At 54.1% G+C, this 26,964-nt stretch overlaps 1 protein-coding gene across 1 annotated transcript; it reads left to right on the top strand.

Annotated features, from left to right (window-relative positions):
- Nucleotides 1-221: 221 nt before the first annotated feature.
- Nucleotides 222-26,728, top strand: LOC136171538 (myosin-6). Its single transcript, XM_065940214.1, has 37 exons — nucleotides 222-434; nucleotides 1,636-1,779; nucleotides 2,001-2,157; nucleotides 2,254-2,281; nucleotides 2,550-2,661; nucleotides 2,918-3,010; nucleotides 3,653-3,716; nucleotides 3,986-4,084; nucleotides 4,533-4,636; nucleotides 4,722-4,860; nucleotides 6,496-6,764; nucleotides 7,014-7,184; nucleotides 8,328-8,637; nucleotides 9,555-9,625; nucleotides 9,917-10,004; nucleotides 10,095-10,212; nucleotides 10,582-10,705; nucleotides 10,988-11,124; nucleotides 12,833-13,088; nucleotides 13,236-13,478; nucleotides 13,625-13,801; nucleotides 14,313-14,458; nucleotides 14,705-14,795; nucleotides 17,088-17,477; nucleotides 17,831-17,957; nucleotides 18,046-18,164; nucleotides 18,786-18,982; nucleotides 19,514-19,697; nucleotides 19,874-20,039; nucleotides 20,165-20,289; nucleotides 21,841-22,149; nucleotides 22,478-22,681; nucleotides 23,679-23,804; nucleotides 24,014-24,289; nucleotides 25,421-25,516; nucleotides 26,162-26,296; nucleotides 26,654-26,728. Exons 1-37 carry the CDS (start codon nucleotides 234-236, stop codon nucleotides 26,675-26,677), a joined length of 5,820 nt encoding a protein of 1,939 aa, XP_065796286.1. The 5' UTR covers nucleotides 222-233; the 3' UTR covers nucleotides 26,678-26,728.
- Nucleotides 26,729-26,964: the final 236 nt, after the last annotated feature.

The following is a 26,964-nucleotide window of genomic DNA, read 5'->3' on the forward strand; positions in this document are numbered from 1 at the left end:
TCTTAGCAATCTCCAGTCCATTCCAGCTCACACAAACCCCTCACAGATTCCCCTTCAGCCTCATATCAGAGAGCAAGAGAGGGCTGGATGCAGGCCAGGTGCTTCTCAGCTGGGGAGGTGAGAGTGACAGGACCCAGGTGGTGAGGAGATGCGGCAGGGAATGGGGGCTGCGGAGGGCAAGGCCACCCACTGAGGCCCGGGCCCTCCTGTCTCGGCCGCACAGGGTCGACAAGATGACCGATGCCCAGATGGCCGACTTTGGGGCAGCAGCCCAGTACCTCCGCAAGTCAGAGAGGGAGCGACTGGAGGCCCAGACACGGCCTTTCGACATCCGCACCGAGTGCTTCGTGCCAGATGACAAGGAGGAGTTCGTCAAGGCCAAGATCCTGTCCCGGGAGGGAGGCAAGGTCACTGCTGAGACAGAGAGTGGCAAGGTGCGTGGGACACAGCGAAGGGCGGGGGTGCAGGGCCGAGCCACGTGCAGCGGGAGCCGAGGGGCTCTGGAGGAGGGCCAAAGCCAGCGGGGGTTCAGGACGACCTCCCCTCAAGTGACCCAGCATCTAGGTGAGAACTGACCGTTCTTATTGGATCTGAGCAAGCGTAACAAGGCCACACCAGGGATGCCCACCCCTTGCCAGGAAGGATGCTGCAGGCAGGGAACCTCAGCTGGTTTCCTCCTCAGAGGGGTTATGTAGCTAAAGAGGGCACAGACACTGCATCAAAAGAAGCTCCCTTCTCAAACCTGCATCCCTCCACCCTGTGCCTTAGTGTTCTCCATGGACCAGCTCTCCCCAGTGCTCCCCAGCCATACCAAGAGCAAATTTTACAGGTGAACACAAAGCAGGAACTCTTGAGCTGGATGCTCAGTCCAGGGCTGACAACTGGCACTCAGAAGCCCACAGCCCCTGGTCCCTCATGCCAGCCGTGAGAACTGCCACCCGTCAGCAGCAGTGGCTCTGAACCGTGTGTCTTGTAAACTGACTGTCTACGAGTCTGACTGTCTACACTGGCTGACTGTCACGTCCCCTTGAGGTGTGCAGTAAATGGCCACAACCACTGGGGGCTTTAACTATAATCCCAGCTCTGCCACTAGCAGCCACCACATACTGGCAAATCATTTATCATTTGCTCCACTGTAAAAAAAAAAATGCTGGAATACCTACTCACAGGATCTCATGATGCCAGGGCATGACAAACTGGCCAATGGCAGTCAAACCATTTGATAGTGACCAATGAAGACTGTAGAGTAGATGGGTGAGATGTTTCTCCAGTAGCAGCAAAGTTTGCCTTGAGCAATTGATGGCCTCAAGCATACCCCCAGGAGTCTGGCTAAGATGCAGATCAGAGAGCCTCTTGCCCCAAGATCCTCAGGCAGGGACTGAAAGGTGATGCTCATGGGCACAGAGTGTGGGGAACTGGCAAGACACGGAGACTCTAGGACAATCCATAAGAAGGGAGAGACAGAGGGCAGGTGAATTATCTGGCATCATAGGAAGCTATGGGGTAGGGCCCGGGCACTATGAGAAAAGAATCAGGGGAACAAGACCAGGTCACAGCCTGTGTTCTGGGAGGAGATAAGCGGGCAGGGCTAGAGAGGGTCCTGGTAGACGTGTCTGTCCTACTCTGCCCCCCCAGACGGTGACCGTGAAGGAGGACGAGGTGTTGCAGCAGAACCCACCCAAGTTCGACAAGATCGAGGACATGGCCATGCTGACCTTCTTGCATGAGCCTGCGGTGCTTTTCAACCTCAAAGAGCGATACGCAGCCTGGATGATCTACGTGAGTGCACCCTGCACACGGCGGGCAGCGTCCAAATTCAGCCAGGGCAACTTTCTCAAGGGAAGGGGATTGGAACTCTCCCTCTGCTCCCTCCCCATCCCTGATTAGCTGCAGGAAGACAGGAGCCAGCTGGCATAACCGGGGATGCCTCTGCCTAGCACCACTGCCCATCCCAGGCTCTCCCCTCTGATTTCTCGTGACTGCCCTGTCTCCTGCTTCAGACCTACTCAGGCCTCTTCTGCGTCACCGTCAATCCCTACAAGTGGCTGCCGGTGTACAATGCCGAGGTGGTGGCCGCCTACCGGGGCAAGAAGAGGAGCGAGGCACCTCCTCACATCTTTTCCATCTCCGACAACGCCTACCAGTACATGCTAACAGGTAGGCTGGCAGCCCTGACCTGTAGCACCTCAGCGCCACACCAGAGACTGAGGCCCTGAGCCCTGACCCCACTGCCTCTCCTCTTTTCTCTTCCAGATCGGGAAAACCAGTCTATCCTCATCACGTGAGTGAGCAGCACCCATCCACAGAGGGACCTGGTAGAGGGGAGGCCCAGGCTGATTCCTGGGGTGCTAGGGATGGTTTAAGGCTGTGGTTGCCAGGAGCTGGGCTCTCTGAGGAGTGCCGGAGTGACCTACGGCAATGGGCAGATTCTGAAAGGAGCTAGGCCCTGGGAGAGGAGATTAGATGGCTGGGACTTTGAGGGTGCAGTACTGAGCTTCGAATGGAAAACAGTGGGAATCTGGGTTCTTACGGGTCCATGTTGCCTCCAGCGGAGAATCCGGGGCAGGGAAGACTGTGAACACAAAACGTGTCATCCAATACTTTGCCAGCATCGCAGCCATAGGTGACCGTGGCAAGAAAGACAATGTCAATGCAAACAAGGTAGGAGGTGGGCCACAGGCTCAGCAGAGGGGGTTGGGGGGCAGGCTAACCAGGTGACCCTGAGCCCTGCCCCGGGGAACAGTGCAGACAGCATCCCTGAGCCCAGTACCCGAGATCTTCCCAGCAGAAGACACATTTTCTGAGGTCTGAATATGGCCCTCTTGAGCTGCAGACCCACCAGCAGTCCATCCCACTCCACCACCACCCTCCCCACCACCGCCTAGAGATGAAGCCCTGCACTCTGCCCCCTCTGCAGGGCACCCTGGAGGACCAGATCATTCAGGCCAACCCCGCCCTGGAGGCCTTCGGCAATGCCAAGACCGTCAGGAATGACAACTCCTCCCGCTTCGTGAGTGCACCTGACCACTGCCCACAGGCTTCATGCAGCATTGATGAAAAATAGGGTAGAGGTGTAGTTTTGTCAAAAGTCTCCACACCTGACTGATTGTCCTGCATTTGGTTTTGGGATATCAACTAACACACACGCACACTCCAAACCCTCCCCACTCAGCCTGGCCCCCGAGTTCTGAGAACTCAAGAAAAGAGACCCAGAGCCATCAAAGTTATTGGTTGCAGAACCAAGTCAGAGGGCTGACTTGGGTAATATTCTATATTTTTTTTATGACTGTTCCCAAAGCTCTTCCACGCTGTAAGTGGAAGAGCTGGAAGGAAGACAGCAGGGGCTTTTGAGCCAATTCCCCAGCCTTCAATCTGTCCAGCAAGTCCCCACCCCTCTCTGAGCCCCAGGTCCTTCATCTGTGAGACCAAGGTAGTAGTCTCTACCTTGCTGGTTTTTGGGAGGATGACGTGAGATCATATCAGAAGCACAAACAGGACGCATTCTATTTTGTTCATGATACTAAACTGGGACTCCAGGGAAATTATTTACATTTCCAAAACCATCCAGGGCATTCTAGGTTGCACTGAGGTGCAGGATCTCCACCTGTCTCTTCTAGCCCCCTCCCTCACTCTTTGTCCCATCTACCCCCAGGGGAAATTCATCAGGATCCACTTTGGAGCCACTGGAAAGCTGGCTTCTGCAGACATAGAGACCTGTGAGTATGCAGGGAGCCTGGCCCCCTCCTCCAGAGTCCTCCACCTCTGCCTTCATTCCCCGCTGGGCACCATCTTCTGTGGACATTTCTCCTCTGTCTCCTGTCTCTGTCTATATTTGCGTCTGGACTTTATCATTCTTTTCCCTTTAAACCGAGTCTTCCCCTGTCTCTCTCCACTTGCCATGAGAGCCTTTCTCCCCTGACCTCCACCCTTGCGCTGATTGGCTCTCTTTCTTCCTACCTGCTCTCCCCCGCCTCTCCTACTCCAGATCTCCTGGAGAAGTCCCGGGTGATTTTCCAGCTGAAGGCTGAGAGGAACTACCACATCTTCTACCAGATCCTGTCCAACAAGAAGCCAGAGCTGCTGGGTGAGCCCCGTCAGAGGTCCCTGCTGCCCCTGGCGCCCCCCGCAAGCCCAGCGGTGCAGGGCGGACCCCTCTTCCTCCTCACCCGCCCCGCCCACCTGTCACCTGTCCCCTCCCTCCATCCGCCCAGTACCTCCTTCACCTTGGAGCCACCTGTGTCAACTCTTGCCTCCCTTTCACACCCTTCCTTCTCTTCTTTCTCCTCCACTTTACTTCTTTTCTCCTCCTCCTCTGCGTTTGTCTCCCCCTCTCCGCCCCCCCCGTCACTCCCCACCGTCCTCACTCCCCATGTCCCCACCACCCACTTTTCCTTTTCTTCTGGATCCTCCCCTTGGCCTTTGCTGACTGTCCTCCTCTCTACCTGCTCCCACTCCTCCCTTCTCCCCACCCCTTGCCCCACTGTGCCCCACTCCCGTCCCCTTGTCCCCGGCCCTGCCCCTCGGCTGGACAGACATGCTGCTGGTCACCAACAACCCCTACGACTACGCCTTCGTGTCTCAGGGGGAGGTGTCCGTGGCCTCCATCGACGACTCTGAGGAGCTCATGGCCACCGATGTGAGTGAGGAGGCAGTGGCAGGGCTCCGGGGGCTCCTGGGCCGCCCGCCCCGTCACCCACTCTGCCTCTCTCGCCCTGCCCCAGAACGCCTTCGACGTGCTGGGCTTCACTTCTGAGGAGAAAGCCGGCGTCTACAAGCTGACAGGCGCCATCATGCACTACGGAAACATGAAGTTCAAGCAGAAGCAGCGGGAGGAGCAGGCGGAGCCCGACGGCACCGAAGGTTCGAGGCCAGGAGGCCAGGCTGAGAAGGCCTGAGGGGCAGCGTGTCTGCCTCTCGTGCACGGACAGTGCTCCGGGAGCAGGGTCTCCTCCATGCCACGTCCAAACGGGGTGCCTGTCAGTGATTCTTAAGGAGCAACATTCACAGCAGCAATGTTAGGACCACGATACAGAAAGCGGGAGGAAACCCAAAGCAGGAGAAGCAGGTGGTTGGAAGGTGGTGCCTTTTCCCAGGGGTGGGTTCTCCCCACCTGATCTAGACTTGAGGCTTTCTGTTCCATTATAACCTAGCCAGACTCCACCCTCCACCCCGAACAGGCTGGATCCCAGAGGATCTGAGGCTTGTGGGTGGGTGAGGGCAGGGACACGGGAGAAGTGGGAAGACAGGAGGCCCCTCACAGTCCTGCTAGTTTCTCAAGCCCAGCTGCACCGAGCAGAAGTGAAATGGAGAGATTTCCTGCTGTGCCCAAGACTCCGCCAGGCCCAGGAAAGCACTGAGTTCTGAGTATCCCCATCACTAAGGCAGTGTGTATGGGAGGGAGCCCTCAGGAGAGTCCCTCACAGGCTCTGTGCCATATTCTGCTGGGAGACTGGAGGCCAGGGGTCAGGACACAGCTCTGGGCATTGGCACATCACCCACATCACTGGGTCTCAGCTTCCTCCTCAGTGGAATGGAGCAGTAGCCCTTCCCAGCTCCCTCTGAGGCTGATTCGAGTATCCCTTGAGAAGGAGATGTGAAGGTGTAAACAGGGCTGGAGAAACGCTTGAGAATATTCCTCTTGACCTACCTTCAAGGATCCCTTCTCTGTATCTATCCAGATCAAATGCCAAACCAGAGTTTCACAAAAGCATGTCACCAGTTATCATAAAACTCTCAAAATTAAACCAAGGAAGTCTCCTTTAAATAGAGATCATGGGGCTTTCCAGGTGGTTCAGTGGTAAAGAATCTACCTGCCAATGCAGGAGACACAGGAGATGCAGCTTTGATCCCTGGGTTGGGAAGATCCCCTGGAAGAGGAATGACAACCCACTCTAGTATTCTTGCCTGAAAACTCCCATGGACAGAGGAGCCTGGCGGGCTACAGTCCATAGGGCTGCAAAGAGTCAGACACAGCTGAGCATGCACGCACACACACAAATAGAGTTCGTATGTTGAATAGCACATTTGGAGAGCTGAGGGTTGGTGGGCTGACCAACACACTGTTAGGAACCTTGATTTCCCAGCGAGTCAATTTGGTGGACACATAGATTCACTGTAGACCAAGCCCAGTCCTGGGCTAAATCCTGGGACTGGGACAAAGGCAGCACGGAGCAGAGGACATCATCAGCCACAGTCCCTGCGCTGAGAGAGGAGAGGATGCATGAGGGTGGGGGACATGCCTACAGCTGTGCTGGCAATGGGCCAGGTCCAGAGACATGCCGGAGGGGTAAAGATGGAGGTGAGGTGGCAGGGTGGTGGGAAGCCTGGGGTGACGGAGGGGCCTCAGGCACACACTGGCTATGTCATTGTGGCAAGCCCTGTGCCCTTCAGGCCTCAATTTGCAGCTCTTTAATGAGAGGGTTAGGACCTAGTGGCCCTGGGCAGGGAAGGACAGTCTATGAAAAATGCTTGTTTATCCCTTTCTTTCCCCACCAGATGCTGACAAGTCCGCCTACCTCATGGGGCTGAACTCAGCCGACCTGCTCAAGGGGCTGTGCCATCCTCGGGTGAAGGTGGGCAACGAGTACGTCACCAAGGGGCAGAATGTCCAGCAGGTGTACTACTCCATCGGGGCACTGGCCAAGGCAGTGTATGAGAAGATGTTCAACTGGATGGTGACGCGGATCAACGCCACCCTGGAGACCAAGCAGCCGCGCCAGTACTTCATAGGTGTCCTGGACATCGCGGGCTTCGAGATCTTTGACGTGAGTGGGACCGGGAGAACGGGAACTCACTGGTTCACACAGGCAGCCACCGCTGGCCAAGCCCCGGGGAACGCTGTGGGCTCCCCAGGGGTGGAGACGGCCACGTGTCTTCAGGGGGCGCTCCCTCCCTGCCCTGACCAGAGAGAAGCCAGCCACACCCATTGCCAGGCTGGACACATTCCTGGGTCAACCCCTCGGGCCACAGACCCCTGCCTGCCTGACCTACTCCTCCCCGTCCCCGCCCTACAGTTCAACAGCTTCGAGCAGCTGTGCATCAACTTCACCAATGAGAAGCTGCAGCAATTCTTCAACCACCACATGTTCGTGCTGGAGCAGGAGGAGTACAAGAAGGAGGGCATCGAGTGGGAGTTCATCGACTTTGGCATGGACCTGCAGGCCTGCATCGACCTCATCGAGAAGGTGCTGCCTCAGCCCCCCCACCCGGGTCCCTGCACCTGCCATCCCAGATGAAGTGGCAGCCCTGTCCCTCGACACCCAGGAAACTAGTCCCCACATCCCCCAGCCTCCCTCCAGGCCCTGCTTCCCCTCACTGTGACATCACAGGCATACACAGGTCCAGCCCTTCCTTCTCTCCTCAGCACCTAGGCCCTTGTCCCATATGGGGGACACCTCCCAGGACCTGAAGAGAGAGATGTAGTGAAGGAGGGGACTCCTGGCCCCTCTGACGCCCCATGAGAAGCAGCATTCGTGGAAAGGACTTAGGCTGAAACTAGACACATTGGCTTCCCATCCTCCCCCAGTTGGCTGAGGATAAGCCAGTCTTCAGGCCCTCTTGTCTGTGGAGCCTCCTCAGAGGACACCCCTTGTCCTGGCTTGCTTTCAGTGAGCCTTTGCTGAAGGAGGCAGAGCCCACAGCAACTGATGGTCCCCCAGCCCAGCCATGACCAGCCAGAAATAGGGGCCTCCCCCCACAAGCTTTGTCTAGTGTTCCAGGGCCCTGCGCTTCTGGAGGCCTCAGATTCCCCCGAGATTGTATGGAAAAATGTGTGTGGACTGGTGGGGTGGGGGTGCATACGCAAGGGTGTATGTGCAAGCGAATTCTCGGGAGGAAGTCTTGGGGTTCACCAAATTCTCAGTAGGATCCCTGTCCCAGGAAAAGTCAAAAGCTGCTACGCTTTCTGAAGTGCAGGACATCGTGCAGAACCTGAATCCCTCTAACCACTCCTTGGAACACTGTTCTCTGACATACAGGCACAGGTCTGGCCTGCCCTGCAGTCTGACACCTCCCATCCCATCTGTCCCTTCCTCATCCCACTCTGGGGCAGGGACATCCAGGAAGAAGGGGCTGTGCTCTGAGCCCTGGGGGTAGGGATTGGGAGTACAGGGCTCTTCTCTGGGTCCATTGGGGCAGGAAGAGGTTCCCTAGGCCAGATCAGATTTAGGTTGACTTCAAGAATGCTGGCTTCCGGTACCAGGACATGAGGTAGCAGCACGGGCTTTCTATGGCCTGCCAGCTACACAGCTGCAGTTTCTCCTCAGTCGGGGTGTGGGGTTCTGCAAGCCTGGGGATGTGTTCAGTGACGCTCTCCTCTCCCCACTCAGCCCATGGGCATCATGTCCATCCTGGAGGAGGAGTGCATGTTCCCCAAGGCCACCGACATGACCTTCAAGGCCAAGCTATACGACAACCACCTGGGCAAGTCCAACAACTTCCAGAAGCCGCGCAACATCAAAGGGAAACCGGAAGCCCACTTCTCCCTGATCCACTATGCCGGCACGGTGGACTACAACATTATAGGCTGGCTGGAGAAAAACAAAGACCCGCTCAATGAGACAGTGGTGGGCTTGTACCAGAAGTCTTCCCTCAAGCTCATGGCCACGCTCTTCTCCTCATATGCTTCCGCCGATGTCGGTAAGAGAGCAGCCCTCCACTGCCAGAGCAGTTCTGGAGGTATAAGGGGCCAGGGGCCCACTGCTTCAAACCACGTGACTCCAAAGGCAGGAGGGGGACTTCCCTGGTGGTCCAGTGATTAAGGCTTCATGCTCCCAATCGTGGGGGGTGGGAGTTTGATCCCTGGTCAGGAAACTAGATACCACATGCCGCAACTAAGCGTTCACCTGCTGCAGCTAAAGATCCCACATGCCACAACTAAGACTGGCACAACCAAATTAAAAATATATATACTTTTTTAAAATTAAAAAAATAAAGGCAGGAGGGAGCCATAAGAGGGGGGACAAGAGAGCCCACAGCAGCCCATCGGTGCCATTTCTGTGGGAGTGTGATTTTCCCCTCTGGGTTATGGATGTTGGTATACGTGTTCTGCATCTCTTCAAGACTCAGAGCAACTGAAGATCAGTGCCAGAGGCACCCGAGTTGCTGCAGCAGGCCTGGCATAGAACCATGTCTGTAGGAGGCCGCCGTAAATGTTGAGAGCATCCCTGAATGTGCGGTAGAACAAATGAGCCTCCCCTTCAGAGAAGGGAGAGAAAGGGTGTGGATTGAAATGAGGAGGGTAAAATACCAGAAAAAAAGTAGAAAGTGGAAAAATGCAAGCAAGGTGTGGGAGGTTAGAGAGAGAGGGAGGAGAAAGCACTAACGTCATTTCAAGACCTACTGTGTGCCAAACAGTGGAGAGGCAGCCTGAAGCTTTGATCCTTTCTAATCTTCTCTATACCATTTAAAGGGACTCACTCTCCTCTTCATGGGAAAACTGAGACTTGGAGATAAATTGTCCAAAGTAACACAGCTAGTGAGCAGCAGAGCCCTGCCCCTGCTCAAAGGGTCTCCGATTTCAAGCCCTGGTTCATCATTCCTTCTCTTGTTATTAGGGGACAGCAGTAAAAGCAAAGGAGGCAAGAAAAAGGGTTCATCATTTCAGACAGTGTCAGCCCTCCACCGGGTAAGAAGGGCCCAGAGATACCAAGAGACTTGTGATGGGCAGACCCAGCCCAGAGCATTTTGTCTGCACCACCCTTAACCTGATGCTCTGGGTCTGGGGAAGAAAGAAGCTAAGAGTTATGTGATTGTTTTTGGCATGTAAATTTTACACAAGCCTGAATTCACATCATAAGTTATGTATCACCTCCCAATCCCTTAGAGGGTTCTGGTGACAGGTTGTCTGGGGCCCGGGGTCAGGGACTAAAGGGATGGTCACTGTGGCTCCTGACCTCCACCTCTCATCTGCCTCCAGGAGAATCTGAACAAGCTAATGACCAACCTGAGGACCACTCATCCTCACTTTGTGCGCTGCATCATCCCCAATGAACGGAAGGCTCCCGGTGAGTGACGCACAAGGGTCTAGTCTGGATAGGGCATTTGGCATCCACTTGTCCTGAGGCTGACCCCCTGCCTCTCCCCTCCTGCTGCAGGGGTGATGGACAACCCCCTGGTCATGCACCAGCTGCGCTGCAACGGCGTGCTGGAGGGCATCCGCATCTGCAGGAAAGGCTTCCCCAACCGCATCCTCTATGGGGACTTCCGGCAGAGGTGGGTACCGGGGAGCCGCAGGACTCAAGTAACAGGGAGACCCTGGGCAGCCTTTGGGGGAGGGGAGTCTGTAGCTGGCCTCAGATTCTGTGAGAGTGAAAGTGTTAATCGCTCAGTTGTGTCCAATTCTTTGCAACCCCATGAACTGTAGCCTGCCAGTCTCCTCTGTCCATGGAATTCTTCGGGCAAGAATACTGGAATAAGTAGCCATTTAATTCTCTAAGGGATCTTCCCGACCCAGGGATCGGACCCAGGTCTCCAGCATTCCAGACAGATTCTTCACTGTCTGAACCACCAGGGAAGCCCCTTGATTCTGTGGGCAGAGCAAATCAGTGCAGAACATGGGTAACTCCAGGCACCTCCCTCCAGGTATCGCATCCTGAACCCAGCGGCCATCCCCGAGGGTCAGTTCATTGACAGCAGGAAAGGGACAGAGAAGCTGCTGGGCTCCCTGGACATTGACCACAACCAGTACAAGTTCGGCCACACCAAGGTGAGTCTGGAGGCCCTTAGGGTGGAGGTATAGGATACCCAGCCACACTGAGTGGAACAGCTGGGAGTTCGGAAGGCAGACTCTGATTTCTGGCTTCCCGTGTCAACCAAGAGTTGGGACCCAGCTTCTTTTCAGTCTTGTTTTTCACATTTCACTCCCAGGTCTAGGGTATGCAGGTGATGGGGCCCTGGGAAGCTCAGCCAGGGTCTCCCACACTCTCCCTCCACCTCGGCTACCCTTCTCTGAGGCTGCGGCCCCCTTGGCTCCACCCCTTGCCCCCAGGTGTTCTTCAAGGCGGGGCTGCTGGGGCTGCTGGAGGAGATGCGAGACGAAAGGCTGAGTCGCATCATCACCCGCATCCAGGCCCAAGCCCGGGGTCAGCTCATGCGCATTGAGTTCAAGAAGATCCTGGAGCGCAGGTGAGGCCTGAAGGGAAAGGGAGACGCACTCTCAGAGATGTAAGAGGCAGACAAGCAGAGCTCAGAGGTGTGGGCCAAAAGACCTAAGTTCAATCCTGGCTTCATCACTTACTAGCTGGTCTGGACAAGTGACCAGTCTCATTTTGAGTTCTTTTTAAAAAAAGAAAATTCCCCATAGGGAAATGAAAATTAAGACTCCAACAAGATACCATTTTAAAACACTAGACTGTAGCCTGCCAGGCTCCTCCATCCATGGGATTTTCCAGGCAAGAATACTGAAGTGAGTTGCCATTTTCTTCTCCAGGGGATCTTCCGGACCCAGGGATCAAACATGGGTCTCTCACATTGCAGGCAGACTCTTTACAGTCTGAACCACCAGGGAAATGTGTGCAATCTCTTTGGGAAACAGTTTATTATTTTCTTTGAAAGTTGAACAGTTACATAGCTTTCCACTCCTGAGTGCATTCCCACAGAGAAATACCTGCATGTGAGAGAAATACCTGCACGTGTTCACAACATAGGACAAAAATGAATCTTTATAGCAGCATTGGTCAAAATACCAAAGTTCTGGAAACAATTTGAGTTTTCATCTGCAGGAGAATGGGTAAATAGTAGCAAACTCATTTGGGGAATATTATCAAGTAATGAAAAGGGGGGGACTAAAACTACATGGTACAATACATTTGAGCCTTAAAATCATATTGCTGAGTTAACAGAAGCAAGTCATAGAAGGATACATATAGCGTGATGCAATTTTTATAAAACTCAGTAATAATTTTAATAATTTTAAAATCAATTAATTTTAATTAAAATTAAAATTAATATTTTAATTTTAAAATATTTTAATTCAATTTAATTTTAAAATATTTTAAAAATAATTTTAAAAATGCAATGCAGAAGGTGCACAGGAGACTTCCCAACCCAGGGAAGTTCCCTGGGTTGGGAAGATACCTCATAGGAGGAAATGGATACCCACTTCAGTATTCTTACCTGGAAAATTCCATGGACAGAGGAGCCTGGCAAGCTACAATCCATGGGGTCGCAAAGAGTCAGAAGTGACTGAGCACACACACACATCGTTTAACATATAGTTAAAATATTTTTGAAAGAGTTAGGAAATGAAAAACACAAGATTCGAAGTAGTGACTGCTTCTGGTGAAAGGACCGGAAAGGGGATGGAGTGAAGTCTACAAGTAGAATCAATGAAGGCAATGTGCTACTTCTTGTCTGGGTGATGAGTTCACAGATAAACCATTTTGCTTCATTCTTCATAACTTACACATACATTATAGACATTCTTAAATGGAAAATACCATGTTCTTAACATATTTGAGGTTCTTAGGAGATTAGAAACACTGAACACAGTGGAGATGCTATCATTGGTCGCTTCCATAGCTATTACTACCCCAGTAAGGAAGATATAAACTGCCCTTTTGTTGAATTGATTAATCAACAAACATTTTTTTTTTATGTGAATAAACGTGGAATCAACAAACATTTATGGGGCGACTCCATGTTCAGTGTGGTAATGCTGGGGTGGGGTTGCATATCAAGGCTACGAGAGCAGGTTCCTGCCCTCAGGCGCCCACACACTTGTTCAGATGTCCTGGGATCCCAGTGCAGTGGGATCTGGGCCAGGGCAGCCGGCCCCAGGACTGGCAGGTGCTCCTTCACAGTGCGGCTCCCTGCCTCCGTGTTCCCTTCCCAGGGATGCCCTGCTGGTAATCCAGTGGAACATTCGGGCCTTCATGGGGGTCAAGAACTGGCCCTGGATGAAGCTCTATTTCAAGATCAAACCACTACTGAAGAGCGCAGAGACTGAGAAGGAGATGGCCACCATGAAGGAGGAGTTTGGGCGAATCAAAGAGACTCTGGAGAAGTCGGAGGCTCGGCGCAAGGAGCTGGAGGAGAAGATGGTGTCCCTGCTGCAGGAGAAGAACGACCTGCAGCTCCAAGTGCAGGCGGTGAGACCATCTCTCTATCCCCCTCCCCTGGATCCTAACCCATCTCATCATCAGGGACTATGAGTCTCCAAGCTTCAGCTCTCTTTAAACACTCTGGATCTCTCCTCTCTTTCATCACCAGCTCTCCTCTCTGTCCTCTTCTCTCAGGAACAAGACAACCTGAATGATGCGGAAGAGCGCTGTGACCAGCTGATCAAGAACAAGATCCAGTTGGAGGCAAAGGTGAAGGAGATGACCGAGAGGCTGGAGGACGAGGAGGAGATGAACGCCGAGCTCACTGCCAAGAAGCGCAAGCTGGAAGACGAGTGCTCTGAGCTGAAGAAGGACATTGATGACCTGGAGCTGACACTGGCCAAGGTGGAAAAGGAGAAGCACGCGACAGAGAACAAGGTGAGGGCGGCTCCCTTTGACTCCAGACCGAGTCTCAGAATTCCCAGACCTGAGTGTGGTCCTGGCTCTTGGCCTTGGAGGTCTCCATGGATGTCCCCAGGTTGGTGATGTTTAGCCCTAAAGGGGCTGGGGTTCTTGGTCAACAGGTGAAGAACCTGACAGAGGAGATGGCTGGGCTGGATGAGATCATTGCCAAGCTGACCAAGGAGAAGAAAGCTCTGCAAGAGGCCCACCAGCAAGCCCTGGATGACCTTCAGGCTGAGGAGGACAAGGTCAACACCCTGACCAAGTCTAAAGTCAAGCTGGAGCAGCAGGTGGATGATGTGAGTAGGAACAACCATGCTTCCTTTGTCTCTCTCAGGTCAGGACTTTATAGGCAATGCCAATGGCAAGGAGTTTGCAATCCCTAAAACTAACTTCCATCCCCCCCCCGGGGACCTTTTCTTCCTGTGCATGCTAAGTCACTTCAGTTGTGTCTGACTCTTTGCGACCCTATGGACAGTAGTCCACTAGGCTCCTCTGTCCATGAAATTCTCCAGGCAAGAGTACTGGAGTGGGTTGCCATGTCCTCCTTCAGTGGATCTTCCTGACCCAGGGATTGAACCTGCAGCTCCTGCATTGCAGGCAAATTCTATACCACTGAGCCACCTGTGAAAGCCCCTTTCTTTCTACAGTTCTTCACTAGGCTGGGTCTCTGAATCCTTCATGTCTGCCGGGATGACTGCTGGCTTGACTTCCAGTTCCACTGGATTTTGGGTTTAGAAGGGAGCAGAGGGGGATGTATTGTGGACCTCGGGTTTTCTATACCCTGTTCATTTTTACTTTCTCCACCAGCTGGAGGGATCCCTGGAACAGGAGAAGAAGGTACGCATGGACCTGGAGCGAGCTAAGCGGAAGCTGGAGGGTGACCTGAAGCTGACTCAGGAAAGCATCATGGACCTAGACAATGACAAACTGCAGCTGGAAGAAAAGCTCAAGAAGTAGGAGCTTACGAAGGCCGGGAGGGGGTCCTGGGGCATCTGGCCTTAGGGTTAGAGCTCAGGGTGCTGCACGGCCTCTGGCCAAGGCTTCCCAGGGCACAGTGGGAGCAAGCAGGTCAATCACAGCCCTTCCTCTGCCTTCACTCCTGGGGGCCAGAGGGAGAGGAGTGGTCCTTGCATGCAGAGGCAGGAGGAGAGGATGAGGGCAGAGAAAAGAAAACCACTTGTCACCTCCTTCTTCTCCAGGAAGGAGTTTGACATTAATCAGCTGAACAGTAAGATTGAGGATGAGCAGGCACTGGCCCTTCAGCTGCAGAAGAAGCTGAAGGAAAACCAGGTGAGGTTCTCCTGGGTGCAGCCACTGGGGAGCTCAATGGCGCTGAGACAGCTGGGACTGCAGGAGCTGCTTAGGGTTCTAGACAGTATCTAGACCTCTGAGCTCCCCGGAGGCCCTGCGAGCCCTGACTTCCAGGCACCTGGGAACATCAGCCTTCCCCCATTAAACCAATAATGTCTTATTTCATCTGGGCTATTTGGGGAGGTGGGTGGGGATCATACTTACTAAAACGGCTTCTCTTGCTGAGCTATTCTCTGCCTAATGGGTTTTCTTGTGCTTACTTGCTCAGTCATGTTCAACTCTTTGTGACCCCATGGACTGCAGTGCGCCAGGCTCCTCTGTCCATGGAGATTCTCCCAGCAAGAATACTGGAGAGGGTTGCCATGCCCTTTCCCAGGGATCTTCCTGACTCAGGGATGAAACCCAGGTCTCCCTCACTGCAGGCAGATTCTTCACCACCTGAGCCATCAGGGAAGCCCAATGGGCTTTCTGCCCTGGGACCATTAGTAGGGCTCGGTTCTCCTCCAACCCTTCCTTTGGTGCTTCTCTCCCCTCATGGGGGTGAGAAAAGCCTTCATGGAGCCCCTTCTCCTGGGGAGCTCTGTTCTTATTCTTCCCAGGTACTTGCCTTGCCACTAACTTGGGCTGAATCCCCACAGAGCACTTGAGTCAACTCCTGAGACCTTGAGCAAATCGCTTCCCCTCCTGCAACTCAGATTCTCCTCTCATCTGTAAAATGGGACTAATGACCCCTGCCTTGCAGAGGACCAGAAGAGATACTGTACAGGAACCCACGTTGTCAATCAGAAGGCTATGTACATGTGATTTTTAGTATAGCTCAGGTTACAGAAGTCAGCCAGCCCCTTGCAAGATGTTCTTTTGTCTGCCCATGGCTTTCCCATCCCTCTGCAGGAGACTGAATTAACAGCCAGAGTCTCCCTTGCCTTTCACGCACCCTGAATTTTAATGTGCTTTTAGTCCTGTGTCAGAAGAGCCCTGGAGGCAAGAGGCAGGTACTCTCCTCCTCACTTCAAAGCTGCAGAAGTTGCATGACCACATCTGGATATAGTGACTCCCAGGCCAAGGGGATTCAGCTGTTGACCCCCTCATTTCCTGAAGAGATTGCAGCTGGTGGAGAGGGCCAATCTCCCGTCCACATTCAGGGGCAAGGATCCAGGCTGCAAGTGACACGTGAACACAGTTCCACTCCTCTGGGGGCTACTCAGGGGTTGGCCTGCCTTCAGTGATGCTCTTATCTCCCATCTTCTTGGGTGCCCCTTCTGGGTTTTAGCCAGAATATTAGAACATCCCCAGGTTCTTCTACCCTGGGTCTGGGCAACCTCTTTGACTCTTAGACTCAGAACAACAGTGCAGTTAGCCTCACCAGATTCTGGTAATGCACTGTGGTTCCTTCTTCCTGTCCAAGCTCTTGCCCCATCCTGGGAGCAGAGGTATCATGGTCCTCTCTCTCCTGCTCCCAGGACCACCCCCCCTACACACACACACATTCCATCAACACCACCCATAACCACAGATGAAAGGCTCCCACCAAACCTCCCTTTTGCTCCTGGCTAGTCAGACAACAGATCAGAAGGTAGATGGGCCAAGGCTAAGGCCAAAAAAATGAGGTGGGAACATGATACAGAAAAGGGCATCCTGCTAGCACTCTCCTGGCTTGGAAGGGAACAATTAAGCTGGAACCCAGCCATGGGCATAAATACAGTAGGCTCTGGAGAGTGAGGAATAGGTTGATTAGACTTGGTGGTTAACTCAGAAGATTATAAAAGTTTTTGATTGAGGCATATTGTTATAAATATTTGTAAAACACAATCACCAGCTTTCCCATCTCATCATTAGCAGAGTCTAGTGAATCTGTGGAATTTCTGAGATTCAGGATCTCATGGGATCTCAAGATCTCTCTCTGAACACAGATTCTCAGGATTCAGGGCGAGAGATGCTCAGACTGGGTCTGAGATGCTCCTCCAGGAAACGCCTTAAAGGTGTGGTTTCACCTAAATTTCTATTGGTGGTCTGTGCATTATAGGATGTTTAGCAGCCTCCCTGGTCTCTGCCCACTAGAGGCCAGTAGTAACACCTCCTCTCCAAGTTGTGACAATCAAAAATGTCTCCAGACCTTGTCAACTGTCCTCTGGGGCACAGACTGTCCCCTGGTGGGAACCACTGCTCCGCAGGACCTGGGCATCTTGGCCAAGAGCCTTCTAGAGCCCTGAGAGGGGGCTCCGATGGAGGGGCCCAGGCGCTGGGTCTGAGACTCCTCCGTGTCCCACCCAGGCACGCATCGAGGAGCTGGAGGAGGAGCTGGAGGCCGAGCGCACCGCCCGGGCCAAGGTGGAGAAGCTGCGCTCAGACCTGTCCCGGGAGCTGGAGGAGATCAGCGAGCGGCTGGAGGAGGCTGGAGGGGCCACGTCCGTGCAGATCGAGATGAACAAGAAGCGCGAGGCTGAGTTCCAGAAGATGAGGCGGGACCTGGAGGAGGCCACGCTGCAGCACGAGGCCACGGCGGCCGCCCTGCGCAAGAAGCACGCCGACAGTGTGGCCGAGCTGGGTGAGCAGATTGACAATCTGCAGCGCGTGAAGCAGAAGCTGGAGAAGGAGAAGAGTGAGTTCAAGCTGGAGCTGGATGATGTCACATCCAACATGGAGCAGATCATCAAGGCCAAGGTGGGCCCGGCTCTGCTCTCCTCACCCTTTCCTCCCTCACCGCCTCGCAGGGTGCCTTCCTTCCACTTCCTCCCTCTGCCGTGGCTTATTCTCACTCCCTTCCTCACCCTCTGGTCTCTCTCCCTCTCACCCTTGCACCCGCCTTGCCCTCCCTCTGCGTGTCCATCTCCTCACCACCTCTCCCTTCTTTAATTCATGCACCCCCTTCAGATGGTGCCCCTCCAGCCCCACCCCATGTCGCCTCCCCTATCCCCCCACCTCTGTGTTCTCCCCCACCTTGGTCCTCCTGTCCCTCCTCCAGTCCACCCAGCCCCTCCCACATTCACCTCTCCCGTGTCCCATACCGTCTGAAGGCCAACCTGGAGAAGATGTCCCGGACACTGGAGGACCAGGCCAATGAGTACCGGGCGAAGTTAGAAGAGGCCCAGCGCTCCCTCAACGACTTCTCCACCCAGCGAGCCAAGCTGCAGACCGAGAACGGTGGGCACCCCTCAGCAGCCCTGTGCCTGCCCCGGGGTAGAGCATCAGTCGCCCCCTTCCCTAGCCCACAAACCCTCCCCACCTGCAGGTGAGCTGTCCCGGCAGCTGGAGGAAAAGGAGGCGCTGATCTCCCAGCTGACTCGAGGGAAGCTGTCCTACACCCAGCAGCTGGAGGACCTCAAGAGGCAGCTGGAAGAGGAGGGCAAGGTGAGGCCAGCCGGGTGGGCAGTGGCCGGGACTGAGAGCTACCCTGGGGCAACCAACCTCAGGAATGGAGGCTGGAGTGAGGCTGGAGACTACAGATAGGCCTCCGAAATAGAAAGACTTTCAGGCCAGGTTCTTCTACTCTTCAGCTAAGCCACACCCAAACATTACTGAATGCCTCCTTCCCTTTTTCTTAAACAAACAAACAAAAAATAATTATTTATTTGGCTGCACCAGGTCTTACTTGAGGCATCTTTACTTGCGGCATAGGGAATCTTTTTTTTTGCACATGGACTCTTTAGTTGTGGCATGTGAACTCTTAGCTATGGCATGTAGGATCTAGTTCCTAGACCAGGGGTCAAACTCAGGCCCACTGCATGAAAAGCACAGAGTCTTAGCCACTGGACCACCTGGGAAATTCCCCTCCTTTCCTATATGGGACAAGGTGGGCAAATTGGGAAGGTACCTTAAGATGTTGAGATTCCACAACACCAGCCCTCACCCCAAAGGAGGCTGGGACCTGACTCAAGCTCATAGATAGGAAAAGATCTGAAAAATGGGGAGAGGGTCTTCCCTCCCACCTTCCCAGAAGCTGAGCCCACCTGCTGGTTCCGCCCCTCCCAGGCGAAGAACGCCCTGGCTCACGCGCTGCAGTCGGCCCGGCATGACTGTGACCTGCTGCGGGAGCAGTACGAGGAGGAGACTGAGGCCAAGGCCGAGCTACAACGCGTCCTGTCCAAGGCCAACTCAGAGGTGGCCCAGTGGAGGACCAAGTATGAGACGGACGCCATCCAGAGGACCGAGGAGCTGGAGGAGGCCAAGTGAGTCCCGGGCAGCGCCCCCACCCCAACTGTAAGAGAGGAAGGAGTAAGAGGACCTCGGGGGGAGACAGGCAGAGTGGGCATGGGAGGCAGATTTAAGAGGGAAGACAGGAAGTGGGGAGAAATGTGGTGGGCAACAGAGGTGCTTGGGAGGGAGGCTGGATCCTGCACTCTTGAGTGACCCCTGGCTGGCCCCGACTCACTTCCTGTGACGGGCGAGCTTTTGGCCCGGGTTATACCTGATGCTCACGTATAAGACGAGCAAAAAGCTTGTTGGTCAGAGGAGCTACCGCCGATCAGCCTGGGTAGGGAGGGGTAGAGACTGCCACCCAGAGGCCGCTGCGGGCAGGGAGGAAACTCTGTTTTAGGCACCCGCAGCCTTGGCTCCCTGGGGGCTGGGCTTCCAGAGCATCCCAAGGAGCTGTGGGGAGGGGCCTGGTTCTTCTCATCTGGCAGTTCTGACAGGGGTGGTTCCAAGGCCCCACCGTTCCCAGGTAGAGTCACACACACACCCCCAACCACCCTGGGCAGGAAGAAGCTGGCGCAGCGGCTGCAGGACGCCGAGGAGGCCGTCGAGGCCGTCAACGCCAAGTGCTCCTCGCTGGAAAAGACCAAGCACCGCCTGCAGAACGAGATCGAGGACCTGATGGTGGACGTGGAGCGCTCCAACGCGGCCGCCGCCGCCCTGGACAAGAAGCAGAGGAACTTCGACAAGGTGGGCCCGGGCTGGGGGCCGCGGGCTGGGGGCAGAGCAGGTGGACAGGCTGGAGTCAGGAACATCCTCCCAGGAGGCAGAGGCCAGGGGAGGCTGGGCCTAGGAGGGGGACCTGGGTCCCGGAGGTGGGGCTGCGGCTGCCCCTTGAGCCGCGCCCGGCCGTCGGGTCCCCGCAGATCCTGGCCGAGTGGAAGCAGAAGTACGAGGAGTCGCAGTCGGAGCTGGAGTCCTCGCAGAAGGAAGCGCGCTCCCTCAGCACCGAGCTCTTCAAGCTCAAGAACGCCTACGAGGAGTCCCTGGAGCATCTGGAGACCTTCAAGCGCGAGAACAAGAACCTGCAGGGTGCGGGCGCAGGCCGGGAAGGGCGGGGCAGGGCGGGTCCGCACGTGGTGCCGCCCCGCGGCTCCTCGAGGCCTTCCCCCGTCGGAGCAGGCAGCCCCAGACTGAGCTGCCCGCCCCTCCCACAGAGGAGATCTCCGACCTGACTGAGCAGCTGGGAGAAGGAGGGAAGAACATGCACGAGCTGGAGAAGGTCCGCAAGCAGCTGGAGGTGGAAAAGCTAGAACTGCAGTCCGCCCTGGAGGAGGCTGAGGTGAGGGCCTGGCTCTGCCTGGACCCCTGCCTCTGACCCTCTCCTACCCACCTACCATCACCCTCCTGTCTCTGACCACCTACTCTCCCTCACCCGGTGGTGATGCTGACCGAAGACAAACTCTGTTAGATCATTTCCTTAGTCCGAAGTCAGATACCCAGTACCCACTACTACTTCCAAAGCCAGAGTCTGGACAGAGGAAAATGCCACAGCTTGATCATAGGTTTTTGTTTCCCACTGGGTTTATAAAGTTGAAACCTGGCCATCATAACAACTCCTCAGACAGGGGGTGAGAGTGCCAGCTCCAGAGTCAAACAGATCTGAGTTTGAAACTTGGCTTGAGGACCTCCGCTCTGTCATTGGGCAAGTTCCTTAACCTCTCTGTACCTCAGTTTTCTCATCTGTAAAATGGCATTAATTGTACATACCTTGATCCCTGAGTTAGGAAGATTGCCCTGGAGAAGGAAATGGCTACCCACTCCAGTATCCTTGCTTGGAAAATTTCATGGACAGAGGAGACTGGTGGGCTACAGTTCACAGGGCCACAAAGATTTGGACAAGACTGAGTGACTAACACTCATAAGATTTTCAATTCAGTCATTCAGTCATGTCCAACTCTTTGCAACCCCATGGACTGCAGCATACCAGGCTTCCCTGTCTATCACCGATTCCCAGAACTTACTCAAATTCATGTCGATTGAGTCGGTAATGCCATCCAACCATCTCATCCTCTGTCGTCCCCTTCTCCCGCCTTCAATCTTTCCCAGCATCAGGGTCTTTTCAAATGAGTCAGTTCTTCGAATCAGGTGGCCAAAGTATTGGAGTTTCAACTTCAGCATCAGTCCTTCCAATGAATATTCAGGACTGACTTCCTTTAGGATTGACTGGTTGGATCTTTTACGCATGACTATTATGATGATTAAACAAGGTAACGCACTTAAGAATTCAATATATATTAGCCATTGTTCACTGTTCATTTTTAAGAGCCTGGGACTTCCCTGGTGGCTCAGACGGTAAAGAATCTGCCTGCAATGCGGGAGACCTGGGTTCAATCCCTGAGTTAGAAAGATCCCATGAAGGAGGGCATGGCAACCCACTGCAGTATTCTTGCCTGGAGAATCCCCATGGACAGAGGAGCCCGGTAGGCTAAGGTCCATGGGGTCACAAAGAGTCAGACACGACAGGGACAGTACAGCACAGCACAGACATAGCCCTGAGATTTGGGGCTTCTGACTTTTTTCACTATAGGGTGAGGGACTTGGGAAACAAAGAAACGTTTGAATTTGTAGTTGTAGAAATCCTTCCTTTTTCTATGATTTTAGATGGGTCAGGATCATGCAATGTTAATGTTGGAGCGTCTTAGCAATTTTGAGGTCAAAACATTTCCTTGATGAAGGAACCCCAGGGTATCCAGCATGTCCTCCCCCACAGCACCCAGGTGGCCTGGGATGCAGGTCCTGCCTCACTGTCTCCAGCTGACACCTTGCACCCTCTTGGCCTCCCTCCCTGACGTGCCCTGAGCCCTGTCTAATTTGGTCCCTCTCCCCTCAGGCCTCCCTGGAGCATGAAGAGGGCAAGATCCTCCGGGCCCAGCTGGAGTTCAACCAGATCAAGGCAGAGATTGAGCGGAAGCTGGTGGAGAAGGACGAGGAGATGGAGCAGGCCAAGCGCAACCACCTGCGGGTGGTGGACTCGCTGCAGACCTCCCTGGACGCAGAGACGCGCAGCCGCAACGAGGCCCTGCGGGTGAAGAAAAAGATGGAGGGCGACCTCAACGAGATGGAGATTCAGCTCAGCCAGGCTAACAGGACAGCCTCAGAGGCCCAAAAGCACCTGAAAGTTGCCCAAGCCCATCTAAAGGTAACAGAAGTGAGGGCTCTCGGAGAGGGATAAGTAGGTTTGCTTATAGGAATGGTGAAGGCCCGAGGAAAGGGTCCTGGGCTAACAAATATGAGAGCATGGGGACCACCAACCTCCTGGATTCGGAGGCTTGAAGGAGGAGAACTGATCAGGCCCTGGAGCGTGTTTTGGACCAATCCCACTCTGTGGGCCTGGAGATCTGAATGTGTCTCCTGAGGTTAACACGAGCTTAACACTATAGGGAGGTTAACACTATAGGGAAGGGTGTATCAGATCCCGAATGGAGGCCCTGATGGGGGCCTTCCCATATCACCCCTATCCCTGGCAGGACACCCAGATCCAGCTAGACGACGCGGTCCGTGCCAACGATGACCTGAAGGAAAACATCGCCATCGTGGAGCGGCGTAACAACCTGCTGCAGGCCGAGCTGGAGGAGCTGCGGGCCGTGGTGGAGCAGACGGAGCGGTCCCGGAAGCTGGCGGAGCAGGAGCTGATCGAGACCAGCGAGCGGGTGCAGCTGCTGCATTCCCAGGTGAGGAAGCTAGGGGAAACCTGCTGAAGGCCAGAGACAGGGTGTCTAGCAATGTTCTGAACCAGATGCCCAGAGAAAGCATATGTCCAACCAGGATCATAAATTATTTCATCTCTTGGACCAGCTTACACCTGTCAGTCATGGCTGCAGAACTACTACCTTGAGAAAGGGGTCTAAATGTAAAAGCCAATCTCAATTTGCTCTATTAATGGGACTTGTGGAGTTTAAAGACAGCTTCCTTTGTGGCTCAGATGGTAAAGGATCTGCCTGCAATGTGGGAGACCGAGGTTCCATCCCTGGGTCAGGAAGATCCCTTTGAGAAGGGAATAGCTACCCACCCCAGTATTCTTGCCAGGAGAATTCAATGAACAGAGTAGCCTTTAAGGCTACAGTCCATGGGGTTACAAAGAGGTGGATGACTGAATGACTAACACACACATCTATTTGCAAGTCAGATTCTCCACAGAGCACCATTTTTGTGCAATCCCATATACACTGTTTTCAGCTATACTCAGCAATGAGTTTTTATGTCCATCTTATTGCACTGCCCTGGTAGGTGAGTACATATGGGAATGACATCACCCACTGACATCATCCTCTCTTCCTTACCTCATTGCATTCTTTCTATATCTACAATCTCTTCCAGGATACAGTCCTTTTAAAAAAAAGTTGTACCTGTTTTTCTTGGACTTCCTGCAAGGAGGGATTCCTTGGAATTTCCTTTCATTCCCCTACGTAGACATGTTACTAAAGAGCTCAGGAGTAGAACTACAGCCCCTTTCCTGCTTGAAGTCTTCAGATCTGAGTCATTTTCCATATAATGTCTAGAGTACCTATATTTTCGTAGGAAAAAAAGAAAGCAGATACAAAACAAGGAAAATACTAAAAGCAAGGCATGTTTTTTAAAAAAACGACTAGTTCTAATTTTCTCTGGATAAAGGTGTAGAATCATGTAACAAAGGATATACATCCAACAGTTTTCTTTACCCTTTTCTAGAACACCAGCCTTATCAACCAGAAGAAGAAGATGGAGTCAGATCTGACTCATCTCCAGTCAGAAGTGGAGGAGGCGGTGCAGGAGTGCAGGAACGCTGAGGAGAAGGCCAAGAAGGCCATCACGGATGTGAGTCACTGCACCTTCCTGCCTCCCCGAAAGACTCAAACGAGGGCTCTGGGCCCAGGCCAGGCCACTGTGCTGAACAGTGACTCTGCCATTCTGTCGGCTTGAGGGCCTCCAGGACCGAATGTCAGGATGAGAAATAGGTGATCCTTACGGGAAAGAAGAGGCCCCCCACCCCCAGCCCTGTTCTTTTCCACTCTCTCCGTGCGCAGGCCGCCATGATGGCGGAGGAGCTGAAGAAGGAGCAGGACACCAGCGCGCACCTGGAGCGCATGAAGAAGAACATGGAGCAGACCATCAAGGACCTGCAGCACCGGCTGGACGAGGCGGAGCAGATCGCGCTCAAGGGCGGCAAGAAGCAGCTGCAGAAGCTGGAGGCCCGGGTGCGGGAGCTGGAGAACGAGCTGGAGGCCGAGCAGAAGCGCAACGTGGAGTCGGTCAAGGGCATGAGGAAGAGCGAGCGGCGCATCAAGGAGCTCACCTACCAGGTGCGGGCGCTGGGGCCACGCCCTCAGAAGCAGACGTGGAAACGTATCCCTTGCCCCACCTCCTGACCCACACGGGCTCCACGCAGAGCCCCCCTGCCACCTGCCCCTTGAGAAGCTGTCTTGGGATTACTTTTCTTTCACATTCTCTGAAGACAGGTTGGCTTGAGTCCATGAATTTTCTTTTAGCAAAGGGAGAATCTGCTTCTACCTCTTGAAAGCTCCTGAACCAGCATTTTCGTAGATGTTTAATAACCTGAAGTGCTACTATGAAGGCTTCAGAACCGTCCATGGCATCTTTCCACCAGCCTCAGAGGCAGGGGCGTTGTGTGGCATTTAGTGATAAAATCAGGGATGGGAAAAGACTCAGATCTTCCATGGAATTCCTGGGACAACAGATAGAAGGCCTTAGAGAAGGAAGATTCCAGAATGTTCTAATCCTTCCATCTGAATAGCTCACAGCTTTTGTTTTTGATCTATTACTTCCCAATATGCCTGAGCAGGAAGGACAAAAAAAAAGAGGTGTTGGTTCATTTGACAGCTGGCTATGAGAGGCACGGGAAAGAGGTACAAATGAAGAACTGCAGGTGTGTTGTGTGGGTGTAAGTAGAAATAGCATCCTAGCAGAAGCAGTGATCAGGAGTGATTAAGCGATGTAGGAACCATTGATCCTGGTGCTCAATACCTGACCCAGAACAATATATACTAGGTTATGATAATTAGAATGATCTGGATTATGATAATCCCTTCTTTCTGCTTTCCTCCTGAGTTCTCTCTTGTCACTCGAGGCTCACTGCTAAGGAGAGCATCTGTGGTGTTCCAGATAAGACCTGGAACAGCCCTGACCTCTCCACATTATCAAATGAAGAAATCCTGTTTCATTCCAAGTCTCTCCTGTTTCTCACCTCAGGGCCACAGCCCTCTTTGCTCTTTAGATCCTAGCATGAGAACTTTGCCATGCCCTTTGACCTACAAGTCACGTCAGAGATGAAGTTTGTGCACAACCTCTTTGGCCTGGCCCATGGGAGGGAGGGGCGGCTGAGGCGTGGGAAGAGAATGGGATGGTGAGGGAGGGAGAGATGATTGCTCTTGCTCCTTCCCCAAAACTGACCTCTCCCACCCATCTGCCCCCAGACGGAGGAAGACAGGAAGAACCTGCTGAGGCTGCAGGACCTGGTGGACAAGCTGCAGCTGAAGGTCAAGGCCTATAAGCGCCAGGCTGAGGAGGCAGTGAGTTCATGGTTTTCTCCACTTCCTGTGTGTCAGAGCCGACAAGGGTCCACCCCAGTGTGGGACCCGGATGGAGGGATTGCTGTTCACTTTAACTCTCAGAGCTGTGGCAGGCACTCCTGAGTTAACAAAAGCAAAGCTTATTCGGCCCAGGACCTACCCACAAGCTGCTTATAATCCATGTACCAGTGAGCCCAAGAGAAGGCAGTGCAGCTGCTAATGCAGCTTGGAGGGTCAGCCAGTGCTGAAAGCTGGATGGTGGCAGGGGAACTGGGCCTGGAAAGGGGCCTGAGCAGGCACAGCACGGTGGGGAAGACATCCCGGTGAGCAGAGGTGCGGCTGTGAGTTGCTGATGAACACACCCGTCCAGGAACCCCTAGGGGTCGGGGAGCATCTGTCAGGGTCACAGTTGGACTGGGGTGGTCAAGCTGGATTCTGAAGGGGACGGACCAGGCAGCGTGGGATTCCTCTTGGGCAGTGGGTAGCCTGGATTCTGAGCGCTGGGCATGTTTGTGGAGAGTGCCAAGCCAGGATGAGCAGGACACTTTTGTTGCAGGAACATAGGTGATGCATGACAGAGGGCCCCTGGATTAGGAGCCTGGGCACCCCCTCACCTCATCCTCCCATCCCCCTGAACCCCCGCAGGAGGAACAGGCCAACACCAACCTGTCCAAGTTCCGCAAGGTGCAGCATGAGCTGGATGAGGCGGAGGAGCGGGCAGACATCGCCGAGTCCCAGGTCAACAAGCTGCGGGCCAAGAGCCGCGACATCGGCGCCAAGGTGGGTCCCTCCCCTGGCCCTGCCACTCACCGCCATGGCAGCACAGCCCCAACATCAGTGGCCCCCAGAGCGGCACTGCATGCTGTATGTGGTTAGTCCTGAGGGTCCCACAGCCCCGACACCTGGGCATCCCTCTCCTGCTCAGACAAGCCCCCTACAGGCTGGAACCTCCTTAGAAAGTCCAGTCCCAACCTGCCTAAACCACAAAGACCTCTAAAGGGGACCCCAAGATTCCCAAGGCCTGAACCTCTCCCCCTAAGGGCATCTCCCTTAGGCCCCTGAAAGCCCCGGAGATTTCTCCCCACACCCTTCCTTCCTCTCACCTGCTGCTGCCTCACACCTTTTATTTTTTCTCAGCAAAAAATGCATGATGAGGAGTGACGCTGCCTCGGAACCTCACTCTGGGTGACCTCCAATAAACATGAGTGCCAGACTTTGCCTGAGCTCCTGTCCTTCCCGCCGGCTGGCCAGGAGCCGTCCTGGACTCCTTGGGGGGAGGGTGGCCTGGCCCCTGTGCCAGAGCTGGAAGAATCAAGACACCCCACATCTCCAGGGAAGGAGCTGAGGACCAGAGGGGTGCGGCAGCCTGTCTCACCTGATCCCCACACTGCTCAGTCAACCAGCCACAGGGGACGGGAGGGAGACATTTCAAAAATGGAGAGAACAAA

This window comes from Muntiacus reevesi, chromosome 7 (genome assembly GCF_963930625.1).
Source record: "Muntiacus reevesi chromosome 7, mMunRee1.1, whole genome shotgun sequence".
Taxonomy (NCBI): Eukaryota; Metazoa; Chordata; class Mammalia; order Artiodactyla; family Cervidae; genus Muntiacus; species Muntiacus reevesi.